This window comes from Hypanus sabinus, chromosome 7 (genome assembly GCF_030144855.1).
Source record: "Hypanus sabinus isolate sHypSab1 chromosome 7, sHypSab1.hap1, whole genome shotgun sequence".
Classification (NCBI taxonomy): domain Eukaryota; kingdom Metazoa; phylum Chordata; class Chondrichthyes; order Myliobatiformes; family Dasyatidae; genus Hypanus; species Hypanus sabinus.
Genome location: NC_082712.1, coordinates 171,331,682 through 171,350,282, shown reverse-complemented (window position 1 = coordinate 171,350,282; position 18,601 = coordinate 171,331,682). Strand labels below are relative to the sequence as shown.

The window sequence follows — 18,601 nt, the reverse complement described above, 5'->3', positions numbered from 1 at the left end:
ACATTAACAACCAACTAAACCTAAGGATGTGCAAGCACACAAGTATTCTGGCACCAACATGTTCACAGAACAATACAAACAACAGCAAAACAAGCCTTCCTGCCACTATGGCAGTTAAGGCTCAATGGCCAGAATCCTGCGTCTGACGGCCCACTGGGAGAGGTGAAGGCCCAATGTCAGTAAGTCCGAAACAGCTGAAGGCATATGTCTTCTGTGTGCAGGCAAACAACTATCCAGCTTTGATTTTTATTATACTCTCCAATGACAACAGATGATGACCCCAAACTCCAGGCCTTGAACTATAGACCCTAGGGGGTAACCTCCTGCCCACGCAGAACCCTATCCCAAAACCTGCCAATAACTCGCTGACCTGAGGGGGCCAGCAAACTTTGTTCTCACTCGTCTGCCAACTTAACATCTGACCAGGGATGTCCTCTGGTGGTGCTGGTCCTTGCCATTGTGGTGTGAATGTTAACTTGTCACAGATGAGCCCATGAATGTTTGGACTGTTTTAATATTTAACAAGATTGCAAGTGAATATTTGAACATAGTGCAGTCTCCGAAACTGAGGACCTTCTTCGGTGATACCCTGTGGTTGGAATCCTGCTCTTTTGTACCTGATTGGACTAAGGCTGTGAAACTGAAATCGATCGAATGTGAGAAAGTGTGATGTACAGAATTTTAGCATTGCCTTCCATTGCTTTGTTCTGAATGAGAATAAACTATTAATCTGCTAGATTGTATTTGTCCAGCTTCAAGTGGGCAGGGCATACTTGGGGGAATTGCTTGATTGTTTGGTTGTGCCAGTGTTGTCACTGTTGTTGGCTGGTCCTCTGTTCTTGGCTGAGTGCACTGAACTTGGCTGTGGGAGAGAATCGAATTGGCTGGTTAAGGGCTTTGGTAAGGGTGGGGGATCTTAGTAAATAAACCCTGTTATCTTCATTTCTCCTCTTCTAGAGCACCTTTATCCATGTGATATGTGTAGGAATATTTTTTATTTTGATTTGCACACAGTTGAGAAATAAATTTTCAATGGCGCAGGAGGGAGAGAGTCTAAGCATTGAGATGTTTAGTGGGAAGGAGATTATGGAATCAGCAGGTGTTAGATTGAGCATTGGCGATCCAGACACCAGTTATCAGGCAGTCATTCTTTTTGGTTTTAGTTTTGATCTGGATAATGCTGTCAACCCTTTAATTGACTTATCGTTGTAAGCAAATCAGAATCAGGTTTATTATCACCAGCAAGTGTCATGAAATTTGTTAACTTAGGAGCAGCAGTTCAATGTAATACATAATATACAAAAAAATAAATAAGTTACAGTATATGTATATTGAATAGATTAAAAATCATACAAAAAGAATATATATTTAAAAAATGAGGTAAAGTTCATGGGTTCAATATCCGTTTAGGTATTGGAGGGCAGAGAAGAAGCTGTTCCTGAATCACTGAGTGTGTGCCTTCAGGCTTCTGTACCTCCTACCTGATAGTAACAGTGAGAAAAGGGCCTGCCCTGTGTGCTGGGAGTACGTGCTGCCTTTCTGAGAAACTGCTCCTTGAAGATGTCCTGGGTATTTTGTAGGCCAGTACCCAAGATGGAGCTGACTAAATTTACAACCCTCTGCAGCTTCTTTCAGTCTTGTGCAGTGCCCCCCCCCCCCCCATATCAGACAGTGATGCAGCCTGTCAGAATGCTGTCCACAGTACATTTATATAAGTTTTTGATTGTCTTTGTTGACACCCAGGAACTTAAAACTGCTCACTCTCTCCACTTCTGATCCCTCTGAAGATTGGTACATATTCCTTCGTCTTACCCTTCCTGAAGTCCACAATCAGCTCTTTCATCTTACTGACATTGAGTGCCAGGTTGTTGCTGCAACACCACTCCACCTGTTGGCATATCTCACTCCTGTATACCCTCTCGTCACCATTTGAGATACTCCCAACAATGGTTGTATCATCAGCTAATTTATAGATGGCATTTGAGCTATGCCTAGCCACGCATGTTTGAACCTGTCAGGCAATTGCTTTTTTAATGTTGTATAAATCGAGCCTGATGGAGATAGTGTGAATCAAACAGTCAGAGGTATGAAATAGAAATGGGTCCACAGAATCCACATGGGACTGTCAAATATCTATTATCTACATTCAACCTACTTTAATCTCATTTTATTTATTCTTCCCACCTTGTCATCAACACCCTGAGATTCTACCACTAATACTCAAGGGGACATTTTGCAATGTTAATGCCCATCTCTTTGGGATGTGGGAGGAAACCAGAACACCTGGGAGAAACCTGTGCAGTCACGGAGAGAACATGCCTGAAGTAAGGACTGCCTCTGATGCTGGCTCAACCAACTATGCCACAGTTTACCAACACACTCTAATGTCCCTCTCTGTTTTGTCTAATTCTCTCTTTCAAAAGGTTCAAATCTCTGTGTAAGGAATATTAAACAATTTAATGCCAATAATTTAACTACCATAATGGAAACAGAGTTAATACAGGGCAGGATGAGAACTATTAGGTCAACTATTAGGATTTTCTACTAGGAAGTATTTTTGTCAGTGGCTACTGTCAAATAGCAGAATAAAAGTTGCTTTATTACTTGTATTATAGTTTAATATCAATTAATGAAAGTTGTTCAATGACAAGAAGAATAAAGGCAGATCTTGCCACATGGTGCAACAGAAATTTAACTGGCCAAGGAACTAATCACAGGATGGAACAGGAATATCCATCTCTCATTTCTCGCAAACATTTGTCAACAGAAATTGGTTCCTCTAGAATGTGTACAAACAAGAGGTAGTACAAGTTTTACTGTCATCTTCAACCCTTATAACTGCTTTAGGTAAATTTTACAGTTCTTGTTCCTTTTAAGTTCTAATTTTGGAGCAATTTTGAATAAAGAAATATAAAATTCAATCTTGAGAAATTCTAGCAATTAAAGCTGACATGAGACAGTGTGCATTAATATTTTAAGTATTTATAGTGTGTTCCAGAGGTTCCTTGGGCATCACAGTTGATGATCAGGCATTTGTCAGGAATGGGACCATTTTATTCATTAATCTGCTGATGCGAGACTGAGAGAATTGAGTATTCTGCGTAGCAGTTGATACTATTAACATGCAAAACCAGAAGTTATAAATGAAGATTTATAGCTCTGACTTATTTAGCATTTTCCATTGTTTACTACTGACCATGAAAAAGGTTGCTTGATATGTTTAGAACACTGGAGTATTGAAGTAATGGTTGAGTTTTTGCAAACTATCTCCAATAGATGGCATGATTCCTGAAGTAATAATTTGCTTTTATTAAATGGTGACAAGATAGGCCAGAAGCAACAATCTTTTGTCAACTACTTTGCCCTAACATGTGTAGCCTTTCAATAAACCTAGTCTCATCACCAGCATGCTACTTAAAGTTCATCAGGATCCTATTTGCATTTGTTAATTAGGGATAGTGTGTGCTAATTGATTTTTTTCCCTGTGTAATTTCTATTAAGTTGCAATAGCTCTAGTTTTGCCCTAGTGTACCTCATTCAAGTGAGTTATGTTTTTCCACTGTTCTGTGCCATTAATGCCTCATTTGATGAGACAGTGTTAATTACAGTCTGAAGACTGGTTGTAACACTACTTTGGGCTTGTAAGGTTTGCTTTCTGTTCTGTGAAGAAAGTTATGTTGCCCTACAATCATTCCATTTTATGGACTAAGTCCAAACTATTCCTAATTTTAATTCATGTTGTACTAATATAAACATGTTTAATAACTTTTTGTCTTTAAAAAGACAAAGTAATTAACAGGAGTTTGTAGTATGTAGAGCTTTGTGGTGATATATGATCAGAAATTGTTCAGTCACCAATTTTGTGTACATCAAAAAATGTACTGGAAGTAAACAAAAGGCTGAACTGATGTTTGTTGTCTACAGGACTCTCTCATGAACAGAACACTGCCAAGATGAGGCTCCTCACCTTGATGGGAATGGCAGTAGAAAATAAAGAGATTTCTTTTGATACATTACAACAAGAACTACAGATTGCTGAGGAAGATGTGGAAGCGTTTGTTATTGATGGTGAGCAAACCCAACAAAATACACTAGTAATGAGAGTGTGTATTAATCCAATCCTGGATTTTACATGAAGTGTGCTGATGTCTTTGTTTCTCTTTTTCTGACATCTTCACAATTGTGAGCTGTCACTTGATGAAAAAAGGGAAATTTTTGGTTACTTCCTCAAACTATTTCTCTTCCTAATCTGTTTTCCTATCACACATGATCTGTTTGGGAGTGGGGATAAATTAAGGAGTGAATCATTTTTGGGCAAATCAGCATTGATGGTTATCAACAAATGTTTCTGGGATGGATCCTTGTTTTTTTTTAAGCACAGAAACCTGCCTTTCAGCCCGTTTACATCTATGCTGACCTGTTTGCCCACTGTCTTTTTAAAGACGTCTGGTAACATTTGGGGTGTAAGCTAGAACAGCTCTTGAATTTGATTATTGCATATGATTACAGATGAAGCAGGGAAAAAAGTAAGTTATTCTGCACTATTATTATATTATTATTTTCAACTACATCCCACTTTTGATATTTTCAAACAGAAGTGATAGTAGCAATAATTATACTCCAGTTTTGGTCTAAAATCTGCAGGTGTCAGTGCCAGTGATGTCAAATATCTTGTTATTAGTTAACTGAATTGTTTATATGGATTGAAATGCCCTTTTTATTTTAAAACCAGCCAGTAGCCCTCATTCAATTATTCTTGTGGCATTGGAATACTAGTTATTAAAACATGTTTAGTTAGATCTAGTCTTTCCTTATTGATACTTAAATCACAGCCATGTTATGGAAATGAGCTTTATTTTCACAAGTTATCCAAAATTGATTTGAGTTCAATATTTAAAAAAAATTCGTCTTTTACAGCTGTTCGAACAAAGATGGTGTACTGCAAGATAGACCAAACTCAACGCAAAGTCATTGTAAGGTAAGTTCACTTTATTTATCTTGTCAGTCTGGATGTCTTCAATAGTTACATAACTGACTCTGCAGCAGTGGCCTGCAGCCATCAGCACTCACCTCAATGCTGAATTGGTTCCGTAACTCTGTGGTTAATATTGTGTGTATTATTGGTATACTTTTTTTTATTGTTTGCGCATTGGGTGTCTGACAGTCTTTGTCTTGTGGTTTTTTTTTAAATGGGTTCTATTGTGTTTCTTTATTTTTTAGTTGCCTGCAAGAAACAAAATCTCAAGGTTGTATGCAGTGTACATACTTCAATAATAAATGTACTTCGAATGTAATCACAGCTGTATAAATGGAGGTGCTTTGCTGAAGTTACATATTGAAAATCCTAGCACTTGGTTACTTAACATCATATCACTTTTTCAATACAATAACTTGTAACATTATCTTTGAAATCATAGCCACATTGAACACTTTAAGATAACTGGAGAACGAACATGGGATCATGAACACTTGAGTTCTTAAAATTAGGATGGTACTAATTGTTTTCATTCAATTTACACCAACTATAATCTGAAGCATGCTTAAATAAAACAAGTTAATATTTATGTAAGAGCTGTAAAACAACCTTTACATTCACAGCAAAGATGAATAATGGTGTTCATTTGAAGTACTAATTGAAGGGAATATTATCTGCTCTTCCTGACCTTTGTGAAGAAAATGTTCCCTTCTGTCATCCTTGTCTACTAGAACCTACAGACATTGCCTTTAGAACAATATGCTGTCCTCTTGCTATCACTAGACTGTTAGGCAAGCTAAATTGTAGCAGTTTACTGAATGTGTGTGTGCATCAATATAAACAAACTCATTCTTGGGAATGTGTTGTAAAGTTGATCACAGAAGTCATCAATTGTTCTTTTTCTCATTTTAGTCATACCACACACAGAACCTTTGGCAAACAGCAGTGGCAACAGTTGTATGATAGTCTTAACTCCTGGAAACAGAACTTGAACCAGGTGCGGAACAGCCTGCTCAGCATTTCCACAGCATGAAGTCTGAAAGCTTTAAAACATTTAATTGTTGCAGCAAATGGCTTTTTTTCAGTAAATAGTCCCGGTATTATGGAGGTAACTTGTAACTTTTCCAGCACCTAATAAAAACAATGTACTTTGCTCTTTGTCATTGTATTGTGTAAAAGTGAAATACAATTTACAACTGGAATTATTAACCAAGACAAATTACTTTGCTAATGAGGGAGTAATTGCTCCCAGAATCACTTGAACTTCATTAGAAAAACAATGAAATTATAAACAGAATTAAGGTTAAGTTGGTGTAATTTTGCTTACACGTCCATCAGTGTCATCAACGGCTTTCCTTTTCCGTGTGTGCTTGAGCCGGTCCGTGCAGAGAAACCTCTCAATTTTATCGATTTGTCCTTTAATTGTAGGATACTGAGTATCACATTCATCCTCAAACAGTAGATTTTGGGTAGTGGATGTGACCACCTCTGGCACTTGGAAGCAAGTAGGGGAAGATTCTGTAAATTTATAATGACCTATGGAAGTCGGCAAGGAAGGAATCTTGCAACTTTGACTGGATGCTGAACAGTGTTGCTCCTAATTGGAACAAGTTTTGCAGAAGAAAAAATTAAAAGCCAGTTGTGGGATTTTAATTCCATAAACTGCTGTAGATTTCTTAATTTAAGCATTCAAAACTTAACCTGCTCTTCATTGGATGGCAGGCATGGTGCAGTGCATAAAATGGTTGTACATCACAACCCTTCAGGTAATAAAACCAAAAGGGACAAAGTGAATGAATTTTAAACAGGTGCTGAGATACACTTCATACTTATGCAATTTCTTAGAGTACAAAGACCTAAATTTCCTCAGTACCTCTTTTTTAAAGATCATACACATGCAAAAGTTAACTTTAAAGAATAATGAATAAAACCTGGATAACATGCATCCTCCTGCTAATAAAGTAATCTACTGGTAAAAGCACTATACTTCAGAATCAGGTTTATTATCTAACATATGTTGTGAAACTTTTTGAATAGCTTAAAGAAACAGTAGTTGTTTGTATACAGGAAACTCTTTTGTCCAGCCTGAGGTGAACTTTATACTACAGGAAGACTAAGCCAAGGGCCAAGAGAAGAAAACATAGCTTAAGGTAGCAAATAGCCATTAAACAGGACAAGAGGTAAACTTAAAAAGTTTCTGAAAATTAAGCAACAAACTAATGTTTCAATGGTTTGTATTAGAACCCAATAACAATTTAAAGAATGTAGCTGAAAATGTTTTGTGGATGGAAATACTGCCATATGCAGGACGTTCATCACACTATATCTCACTCAGAACAGGTAAATAAGCCAATTAATTGTCAAAATAGGTCGGACTTTGACATCAACACCTGTAAACACATTACAGAAAAAGCAAAACTAATAGCTTCCATCATATGAAGAACAAAGATGTATTTGCCGTAGATCATCTGGCCTGTGTCACTTTGGTAAGATTACAGCTTAGTTGATCGTAAACCTCAACCCCACTTTCCCAGCCATTCCACTTCCTTATCTTGCATCTACTTCTGCCTTAAAAAAATTTGAAGAATGCTTCTACTACCCTGTGAAACAGTTCCAAAGATTTGAGTGTCAGAAAAATACTGGCCCTCAATCTTAAGTGAACAGTCTTTGTTATTTAAAGAGTTACCTGTAGTTCTAGGTCATAAGGACAGATGATGCACAGTATGCCACCATGTACAGAACATACAAATTCCTTATGCCACCACAGTATGCCAAAACATACAGAATCTTATGCACCATGTAAGGAATTTGTAAGTTCTCCCCATAACCGAGTGGATTTCCTCCTACATTCCAAAGATGTACAGGTTACTGGGTCAATTAATCACATGGGAGTAATTGGGTAACACAGGATCATTTGTTTGAAAGGGCCTGTTACTGAAGAAACAGACGAGAAAGGACAGGAAGAGATGGAAGGAGTAAGTCAACTGTCAACTAACCTGGGAACAAATTCAAATTCAAGATCTTTTTAAAATGTGATAATTTTCCACTGCTAGATCCCACCTTGTGAAAGTTCTGATGCCAGTTTAAGCAAAATGAGAAATCCCAGCACCAGCGTCTGAAGGGAATGGCTGTGGTGTGGGTAAATTAAACCCAGTGCAAAGAACAGCAAATATTGTTCTGATATAGATTTAGTGGAAAAGCAATAGATTAGCAACAGAAGACCCATATAGAAAACAGATTTGAGGGAGATACTTTTATTTGTACAGTGTAAACTTAAGCCAGGTTAGCTGGAAAACAGTAAACTGGAAGATAAGAAATTGTGCAATAAGTGTGAATAATTATATGGCTTTTAAAGACAATTGGCACAGAAACAATAGGCTGAATAGCTAAATGTGCTGTAAGAATCTGTCTCTGAGGATGTTAACTATCAAGTCAAGATTAAAGCCACTTTCCCACCACAGGTTTTGTAGGACGATCTGATTTTATTATTTTAACCTAGGTGAGACCTATATTGAATTACCGCGGAAGTGAATTAATAAAGCATGCAGTCTCTTAAGGTCCAAGTTATAAACAGACAGTAAAACATTCAGAATTTTTATGAAAGTGTAGGAGGCACTTCCATAGAGAGACAAAGTGGCCAATACTGATTTAAAAGGAAATAATAAGAACTCACTGATGATAATGGAGAATAATAAATAAACATTGAACAGAAAAACTCTGAGCAGACATCTCAGAGAAATGCAATACCATAGACTGACAGTAAAGCATTACTTATGACTGGATTTAAATCTCATTATATAGAGAAGGATGGTCGGGAATTGAGGCTGAAGTTAGAAGTTTTGAGTTCGGCAGCCAGTATGACAGAATGTGAGTTAGTGTCTTAAAGGGAGAGGGTTTGAAGGAAAGTAAGTTAAAAATAAACTTTCTAATGCTGCTAGAATAGAAGATCTTTATCAAAAGAATCAACTTAGTAGCATTTTTAAGCATCTAAAAAAGAATGATGATTTGCAGTAGTTTGGGTTATGTTTTGTATAATAACTTTGTTCAATAAACCAGGATAAATGCTTCCTCCAATATCATTTAATGTGGTTGTGCCCTATTGAAATAGTCTCCATATACAAGCTCATGATAATACTACAGTACCACATGTAAAATGGCAGACTAATCACTAATAAACCAGCTCTCAAAATGGTACTAGTACTAACTGGAAAACTGATCTTGTATGTAAGAAACAGAAAATTCTGACATATTCAGGCCAGCAGCATTTGGAAACTAAAATTAATACTTATTCCTTTTCTAGCTTTTCTCGGTTCTGATGAAAGGTCATTGATAATGAAACATCAGTTTATATTTTTATTCAGAGACATGGTGCAGTAATAGGCCCTTCCTGCCCAACAAGCCCACACTGCTCAATTACACCCATGTGACCAATGAACCTACTAACCTGTATTGTAGGAGGAAACCAGCACACCTGTAGGAAACAAACCTATGTGGTCTGGGGAGAACGTACGAAATCCTTAGACAGTAGCAGAAACAACCAGGCTGCTGGCAATATACTAGTGCTACATTTACATGGCACCATTCTATTTTTATTTCAATTTTCTAGCAGCTGCAGTATTTGGTCTAGATCAGGGGTGGGCAAACTTTTTGACTTGAGGGCCACAAAGGGTTCTAAAATTTGACAGGGGGGCCGGACCAGGAGCAGATGGACGGAGTGTTTTGATAATACACCTCATAAGAGAAAATAAAATATCATGGGATATGTAGAAAACATGTGCTTTAATTTCAATTGAAAATGAACAAATGCATTACAACAAAATATCTGTCTTTGAAGTCCCATGGTATTTAGCTATTTATTGAAATGACTTAAAACACTGAAAATTAAATGAATAAAATACAGCTTTTTTTAACAGTAACAGTTATTATTTTAAAGCACTGAAAATTCTGTTATCCTTCAAGATATTATCATCATCACTCTCCTCCTGACTGTCTTTATTTCAAAAACGGTAGGAGATGCAGGTCTACTTGTCCTGCTCCTTCTTATTCAATTGTCCCCTGTGCCAAAACTCAACAACGACCCGCACAATGACAGAACAGTGAGAGCGCGCCAGTATGCAGAGCTCTGTGCTCGCAAATCCCCGTAGGCTATCTCCCTTAGCCGGAACGCTGGCTAATTGTGAGCCGGTTCGGATGTGCCAGGAAATGGGTCGCCACAAGGTCACAAAGTAAAGCGCAAATGTGGAGTAATACGCTGCACCTCAACAAAGGTCAATGTATATAGAGTGCGTCATCTATTGGGAAAACGCCAGAATTGCGGGGAAAAAACGTTAACAAGGTTTATTAATATAATTTCATTAAGTTCTGCAGGCCGGATTAAAAAGCTTAACGGGCCGCATATGGCCTGCGGGCCGTAGTTTGCTCATGCCTGGTCTAGATGTATGTATGTATTTAAAGATTGCAATGTAATGAAGCAAGTGCGAGAAAATATCAACCAAGTATTTAAAAATACAAATACATGGATGTGGGTATAATTCAATGAGAACACATCCATGCAACTGAAAATAAGTGTCCTTCAGACTTCACACCTTTGTTATACAAAACACACATTACTCCTTAAAAAGTAAAATGATCTGCTGTTGAGTTATACCATTGTCATTGGAAGCCATTGCCCATGAAGTTAATGTAGGCACAAGAGAAAATATTGCAATGTGAAGAATTTACAAACAGTCTTACTTCAATATCACTAAGTGTACTTGACATGTAAGAGAACAATTCATTTTGCAGTTTTCTCACTAATCAGTTATCCCAACAATCTTGATGCGTTTTCTCTCTTCTCCCAGGACCCTTCACTCAGCTGACATCAAATTTCCCATTTGTTTGATATGCTCAATTATACCTGAAACACAATCCTACTGATTACCTACTTTAATTACAAGTGCAACCCAAGGTAATCTCTAATTAATGCACTGCTGACAACATCCTCAAAGCAAACAAGTTTGTATCTCTCAACTCCACTCAAATCATAGTTTTTCCAAAATAAAAAATTTTACTCATTAAAGTCAAAATCGCAAGCCTGAATATTGCTTATACTGGCACATAATAGACTGAGTTTTTAATCAGAATCCAACTCATGGCCACAACCTCTTGTCTCATGACTAATCATTGATAAACTGCCAGTTTTACAGAAAATTACCCTTTAGAGAGTCATTTATGCTCAAAACACACATCTACAACTTGCCTTTTCTGTGCTGCTAATATCTATATTCGTTAGAGTGTACTGGACTGTTATGTTATTGCAATGCTTGCAAATAGTTTAAAGTACTTCCTACTTCCCCCCCCCCAATGTTAGTTACAGCTAAGGTAAAGTGTGTGTACTTTTGATGACAACTTATACAGAAGTATTCAATGCATAATGTATTATTCCACAGCCAAGTTGGGGTTAAATGTAAAGCGTTTCACTCCACTAAGACCAAGAGGTCTAAATTGTGCATATTTGAATGACCTGTGGTTAGTTTCAAGCTAATTCTTCCAATGCAGACCCCCAATTGCTCCAGCTTTGCAAAACAATTTGGTAAACACTTTCATAACACACAGCTGGGATTCAGAAATGTGGTAGTGAATGGTTCATGCAAAACTTCAAGAAATAGAATCAGGTGCAAACCATTTGTTTTGTCACCTTAGAGCCATTTCTTACATAACTCTGTAACTCCTGATGGCTTCGGGATTTAATGTTTTTCCTGTCCATCATGCCCCAAACTGTTCCTCTGATGGGCAAAAGTTTAGATATACAGTAAGTATTGAACTTTCTTCATTCTTGCCTTGACAATTAAAGCATTGTTCATAATAGCCTGTACCACATTTCTCTCTGTGAAACCAGCCTTGTAAAGGAATCAGATCTGGCCTTGTTGACATATGCAGTCTGCCTATTTATCAGCTTTAATTGCATAAAAATCTGATGCCATGCCCGTCAGTATTTTTGAAACCCATCTGTGTAATAAATTATCTGCTTGCCTATAAAAACTCCACATTCCTCTCAAATTAGCTAATCTAACATTGAGAATTATGTGTTAAAATATACGTACCTGCTTTGGAGGTTGTGAAAAATCACAAAACGTCTGCACTATTGCATTCCAATCTTCTTTGGAATTTCTCTTGGGGTAAAGAGGAACACTGAAGGTATTAAAAGTGTCATTCACCCTTTTAGTACTGGGAGAATCTGAGTGACAGAAAGGAAATGGTTACACTACACTCAATGCTCTAAACTTTGAAATTCCCCAGATGCTAATTTTGAAGTCACTGAACTGCTAGTTTCTATCTGACCTTGAGAATTATGGCTATTCCACTTTAATCAGAGACACTTCACTGTTCATCCATTCACAATACAATTTCCTATTCAAATTCAGGCTTTGATCTTATACTGTCAGATCACTCAAAACTCATTTACAATATTTGTTCAAAATGCATCTTTCCTTGATAAATGCTTAACTAGTGGTTAATTTCTAGAAATGACAAGTATTAATTTACAAAAATTCCACCTTATTAGGCCTCAGATGTGCATATTCTGTTATTCTGATGATTTGGTTTCCTGTCAGGATAAGGAGAAATACACTTTGTAGAGTTCACGTCTGTGTCTGGACTTAGTCACACAGGGTCTGGTAAGTTGATCATGTGAGACAGTAAATCACCTTTGATTAGTTTGATGATGGAAAGCCCCGTATGACCAATACATTTCAGACTTTGGGAGTAAGCCAGGAGAGGAGACATACGTGTTCCGTGAATTGGCTTATGCCTTCAAAGTTACATAGGAGATACTGGATAGATGGAAGTGAAATACAAGGTAGTAATTTATTCAAAGGATGCAGACAACATGATGAACTACAGAAATAAAAGGCAACATTTTTGAATTGTGTAATTCAAGAGCACGATTTCAATGGCTACTATTGTGGATTAATTATTTGCTATGGCTAGGTATAACAGTGCAAAGAAGAGAGAAATATATTGACAATTCACATATAATTGAAGGGGAAATTAGAAAGAAAGACTTCAAAGGAGTGTAAAGAATCTGTAGGGCGAGTCTATAACCACACTGTAAAAAGAACAATAAATAAAAGTAGATTAGGCCAGGTGATCCACAGTGGGGGATAACTGCAATGACTGGATGAGACCATTTTAGCTAAACAGACACCAAGGGTAGTTAATATTGTTGGCAACTTATCTAAATTGGTGGCTACTTGCTCTCTTTTGCTATCCCATTATCTTCCAATTTTATTAAGAAGAAGACAGAACTATAAAAACTTAATTTCATAAATGAGCTGTTTCAGACCATGTCATTTTAAGAAGCTGTAGTTATCTCTGGGACCTCTTTTAACTTTCACTAAGTACCCTCCCATTAATATACGCCTAAGGTAACAACTGATCCTCCATATCACTGAATAAAATAGATTCGCTTGTTATAGTTATCTATTACAGTGTATGTGCAGCACCACTTATTAACTATGCAGCAGAGATGTGGTTCCTCAGAAGAATGCTATGCATATCATATACGAACAGGATAACCAGCGAAGAAGTTCTACAGAGAACGAAAACAAAACATTCATTACTTTAAAAAAAAATCAGAAAACAGCAATCAAAATTCTTTGGGCACATCATGCGAAGAGAGACATTAGAACATTTAGTTACAACTGGAAAGCTGGAAGGAAAAAGAAGCAGAGGCAGAGAGAAAAGGAAAATAATAGATGGAATAACATGCAACACACACAAAATTCCACAGCATTTTGTGTGTGTTGCTTGAATTTCCAGCACCTGCAGATTTCCTCATCGATGAAATAACATCATGGTTCGAAACAGTGGAGGAAACAACTACAATTCAGAGGGTCAGGGACCATGATGGATGGAGAAACATGATCACCCAAGCCGAACGGCAAGGCACCTGAATGAATGAAGTAGTTCTGAGGGCATTAACAATCAACAGCGGAGCTGGACTGGTCACTTGTGGCCACAGGTTGCATTTGTAAACCAGCTGAGTCCATGAAAAAGGACATACACAAATTGCCAAAGTTACTAAATTCAGTCAGATTAATGGCAAGCAAGGTATGACTGGTAGTATACACCACTAAAGTACAGGAGCCTTAGTTCCCACACCAGCAGGTTCAGGCACACTTCTTACCCTTTTACCCCTCTACATTCTGGGAGTTGTGGTGGTGGAGGAGTACAAATACTTGGGTGCTCACCTCACTAACAGACTTGACTATTTTATAAGAAAGGTGAGATCCTTCAATGTGTGCAGCAGGATGTTGGAGATCTTCTACCAGTCTGTTGTAGCGAGTGTAATCTTCTTTGCAACTTTATGTTGGGGGAGCAGCATCGGTGCTGGTGATGCAAAAAGACTGAATAAACTCATCAAAAGGCCGGACCTGTCGTTGGTTACACCCTGGACTCCTTTGAGTTAGTGGTTGAGAGGAGGTCACTAAACAAACTGCCATCCATTATGGACAATCAGGCACATCCTCTCCATGATCTACTGAATAAGCAGCGGAGCACCCTTTCAAACAGACTCATTCAGCTCCGCTATCACAAGGATCATTACAGAAAATCTTTCCTATCAAATGCAATAAGCATATACAACAGTTCATCTCTGTGACAGCAGAACACACATCAAGGTAAAATAGTCTGTTTTATTATTTCCTACATATGGCACATTGGTAAATTCTGTTTATATTATTATTCTGTACTTTTTATTAGTTAAGTCTACACACTAAGTGTGTTTTTAAATGTTGCTGCTGTAACAAAAGGATTTCCCACTTGTGATCAATAAAGTATTTATTATTATTACTATTCTTTATTAGGCTCCTGAACCAGCATGGATAACTTCACTCACTTCAACACTGAACAGATTCACTATGGATTCACTTTCAGTGATTCCACAACTTATGTTCTCAGTATTATTAGTTAGTCATTCATTTACTTTTTTGTATTTGCACAGTTTATTTTCTTTTGTGAATCGGTTGCTTTTCAATCTTGTGTCATTTTCATTGATTCTACTGTATCTGCTGCGAATGCCCGCAAGAAAATGAATTGCATGGTAGCATATGGTGACATATATGTATTTGGGAAGTAAATTTACTTTGAACTTTATCAAAATCTACCACTAACCAAGTTTCTATAAAATCTACACTGTGTGTGAATCATGTCTGGACTGGTACCAAGCAGATAATCTCTTCAAAAACAAAATCTCAAATGGTACATAATTGAGTTTAACCTTGGCAGACACTTTCATATATTAAATATAATGTGGGAGAGGTATAAATAATTTCAACACATCTTTTTCTTAGTGTCAGAGCAAATAACAGGAACCTCCGTGCTGCTGTAATGATGTACACACAGCCTCCAACCATTAGATAACTTCCCTTTACTAACAGTCAGTGATGATCTATAGTTCATTATGAGAAAGTAACACATTATAAAATAACATTGCTAGAGGTTAGATGGTTCAGTAATTAAGAAATTAGCCTTGCTATGTATTAAGTAGACCACTACTTCCAATTACATTAGATTTGACTGATACATCCCTGAAGGGTACATTACTTAATAGTTTAAATTCTAACTGTTCCTTCCATTCATTTGCAATGCTAGGATCACATAAAAATAAACATTACCTGCTACAATTGGCCTCGTCAGGCTCATTTCACTGATGGATTTCGGTAAAACAAATGTCAAAGGGACCTTTCTGCTTGTGATAGGAGCTTCCAATTTGTCTCCGGGCAGCGAGAATGGGAGTGATACCACGGCTTTGTTCACCACATACTTTTCTTTTCTAGGGGCCAGAGAAGGCAGATGACAAAATTTCCAGGAACACTGATTTACCGTTGTTTTGCTGGTTGCAGCCTCTGCCTCTGAAGTTCGTGTTTCATCTCTGTGATCCAGACTGATGGCTGCAACTGGATTCAATGCAGTATTTATAAAGATGGGTTTGAGTTCATTTTCTGTTACCTTGGAGAAGACCCCTACTTCTCGTGATTCAGGGCATAAACCTAGTTTACTAATTGCTTCTTGCCCACTTTCCACTGCAGCTGCTAAATCCATTGCACTATGAACTTCCTTTCTATCTTGAGAGTTTGGGGTTACAGTCACACTGTGTGTGATATTTAATGAGAGGTTACTGTTCTCACAGTCTTCATTTTGAGTCATATTGTCTTGTAGATATTCAAGGTTTCCTGAAGTTTCACCAGCGTTAAGTTCAATTTTATCCAAACATGTGGCTGCTTTGCTATCAGAAGCAAAAGCTTCTAGGTAATTTGTTTCCTTCTGTTGGTCATCAGTATTAATAGGAATGCTTTCTGAATTACTACCAACTTCCTTAGTAATGTCTTTCCCATCACTGGTGGGGCTCAGCAGTTTTTCAACTGAAATGTCTATTTTATTGTTAGGATTAACACAAGGGTTAACAATACAGTTTTCAAATGGAACTTTATGATCAGACTGATCAATGGATAACATTGGGGAACTGACATCTGGTTTACAGCAAGGATGAAACAATGTGGGAGATCTGATTGTACCACTGGTAGCAGCACAGTTTTCCTCCATTACAGTAATAGCTTGTCTCAGGCATTCTTGTTGCTGCTGCTGTTGTAAGATGGAGTTCTGCTCATTTTTAATTTCAGGTATTGCTGATTGAAAGACGAGATCAGAAACAGCATGGTTCTGAGCTTGGATAGTCTCCCTTCGTACTTCATTTGCACTGACTTCCTTTGTCAAAATCGCATCATTGCCAAGTGTTGTTCTGGCTTCAGTCCTCGGTGGTTCATTTATAAAGACACCTTTGTCACACTGTGTGGTTTCTATCTTATCATTGGTATCGCTCTTGCCTGCACCGAATTTATGTGCAATGGAGTCTGTCTGCTGACCCTCATCTGCACTGCAGACACCTAATGCATCAGCACTGTCTGAGAGCACCTTTCCTCCTTCCACTGGGACTTCTGCCAAACAGACAGAGCCGCACTGTGGCTCCAGTTTTGCATGTGCAGATTCAGCCTCACAGAAAATGTTTCCTGTTTCACCTCGGTGAATAACTTTCAGCTCTTCAGCATTACCTTCCACAGTTGCTACGCAAATGCACTCTTTCTCATTCACAAAGACAGCCTCGTTATCAGTTGCTTTCCTTGGCATTTTTGCAGATGTGTTAGTAGCATCTGGAGAAAATGCACTCCTGTTATTAACTGTTGGGATTTAAAAATAAGTAACTTGTAGTCCAGATCTACATGTAAGTTTCTCCATATTTGATTTATTCTACACAAATTTGTTTAAGGAAATGTTTAAGATAGGCAACTCATACTTGGTCAAAATCTTGTTCAGTAGAAAATTTTGTTAGTGTCCTTTAGCAAAGTGAAAGACCTTACCTTTTACTCTCAACTCTAACCATTTCCCTACATTTCTTCCTCTATTTCCTCTTGGCTACATCTTTATTTTAATGTGAGGATGGTGGTTGTAGCTAACAATGATGGCACTAGCTGATGTACTATTCCCAGCCATACCCATTAGTATCTCAGCTACCTCCCCCACCCCTGCAAGTTTCAGAATCAGCAATACCTCCAACATTCCCATGAGCAGAAATCATCCCAACATCCACAGCAAGTAAAATCCACAGTAACTTAAGACAACAGAACCCCGTCTGCAATTTGGAGGTGGTGTTGTTTGTGGAAGTACAGGAGGAACTGTGAGCTTAGGAAATGGTGAGAGTGGGATTAATATCCCAAACTCAATGGTTTTGTCATCATCAGAAGCATGGGGGTTTCTGTTGTCTTTCACTACAGTGGATTTTTCTCGCTATAAATGTTTCTGCTCAAGAGAATGATGGAGATATTGCTAATTATGGAATTTGCAGGATGTACCTAATAAAATGGCCAATGAGTTCATGGTCTTCTGCTATTATAGCCCATCCACTTCACAGTTTGACATGTATGTTCGGAGATGGTTTTCTGTACACCACTGTTGAAACACATTATATGAGTTACTGCCACCTTCCTATCAGCTTGAACCAGTCTGGCCATTCTCCTCTGACCTCTCTCATCAACAAGGCATTTTCACCCACAGAACTACCACTCATTGGATTTTTTTTTGTTTTTCACACGATTCTCTATAAACTCTAGAGACTGTTATTGTGTGAAAATCCCAGGAGATTAGCAGTTTCAGAGATGACAGTCAAAGTCACTTGGATCAAATTTCTTCCCCATCCTGATGCTTAGTCTGAACAACTGAATCTCTTAACCACTCTTATGCCTTGTTGGCTGGTGGCGCAGTGACATCAGCGCCGGACTCCAGAACAGAGGTTCCAGGGTTCAAATCCAGTTCCCGAGTACACTTTCCATCAATGACAGGTTGAGTGTTGAGCTCGCAACTTGACCTTATAAAATAAAAAAAAGAAAAATACTGCAAAATGTCTGTGTGAGGAGTGGCGCACCACACAGTCTTTCGTTCCGCACCTTGTAAGGCATGAAAATGCCCGATGCTGGCCTCTCAGGCCTGAATCAATGTCATCATCATCATTTATGCTTTGAGGTTCTGCCATATGATTGGCTGAGTAGATCCTCTGTACCTCCCTCTGTACTGGAAGACCACAATCAGTGGAAA

The 18,601-nt window shown here is 37.9% G+C and overlaps 2 protein-coding genes across 2 annotated transcripts in view; one reads left to right on the top strand and one right to left on the bottom strand.

Moving 5' to 3' along the window:
- The window catches only part of eif3m (eukaryotic translation initiation factor 3, subunit M), a 45,599-nt gene extending 39,471 nt beyond the window's left edge, over nucleotides 1–6,128 (top strand). The window contains exons 9-11 of the mRNA XM_059976117.1: nucleotides 3,925–4,068; nucleotides 4,918–4,978; nucleotides 5,888–6,128. Of these exons, the coding sequence (XP_059832100.1) occupies nucleotides 3,925–4,068; nucleotides 4,918–4,978; nucleotides 5,888–6,008 (326 nt within the window). The 3' untranslated portion in view covers nucleotides 6,009–6,128. The remainder of the gene's footprint in view (nucleotides 1–3,924; nucleotides 4,069–4,917; nucleotides 4,979–5,887) is intronic.
- A 142-nt stretch (nucleotides 6,129–6,270) lies between these two features.
- Nucleotides 6,271–18,601, bottom strand: part of LOC132397397 (coiled-coil domain-containing protein 73-like) — a 139,663-nt gene continuing 127,332 nt past the window's right edge. The window contains exons 17-19 of the mRNA XM_059976118.1: nucleotides 15,631–17,190; nucleotides 12,058–12,191; nucleotides 6,271–6,572 (exon numbers count right to left, since the gene is read on the bottom strand). Of these exons, the coding sequence (XP_059832101.1) occupies nucleotides 6,279–6,572; nucleotides 12,058–12,191; nucleotides 15,631–17,190 (1,988 nt within the window). The 3' untranslated portion in view covers nucleotides 6,271–6,278. The remainder of the gene's footprint in view (nucleotides 6,573–12,057; nucleotides 12,192–15,630; nucleotides 17,191–18,601) is intronic.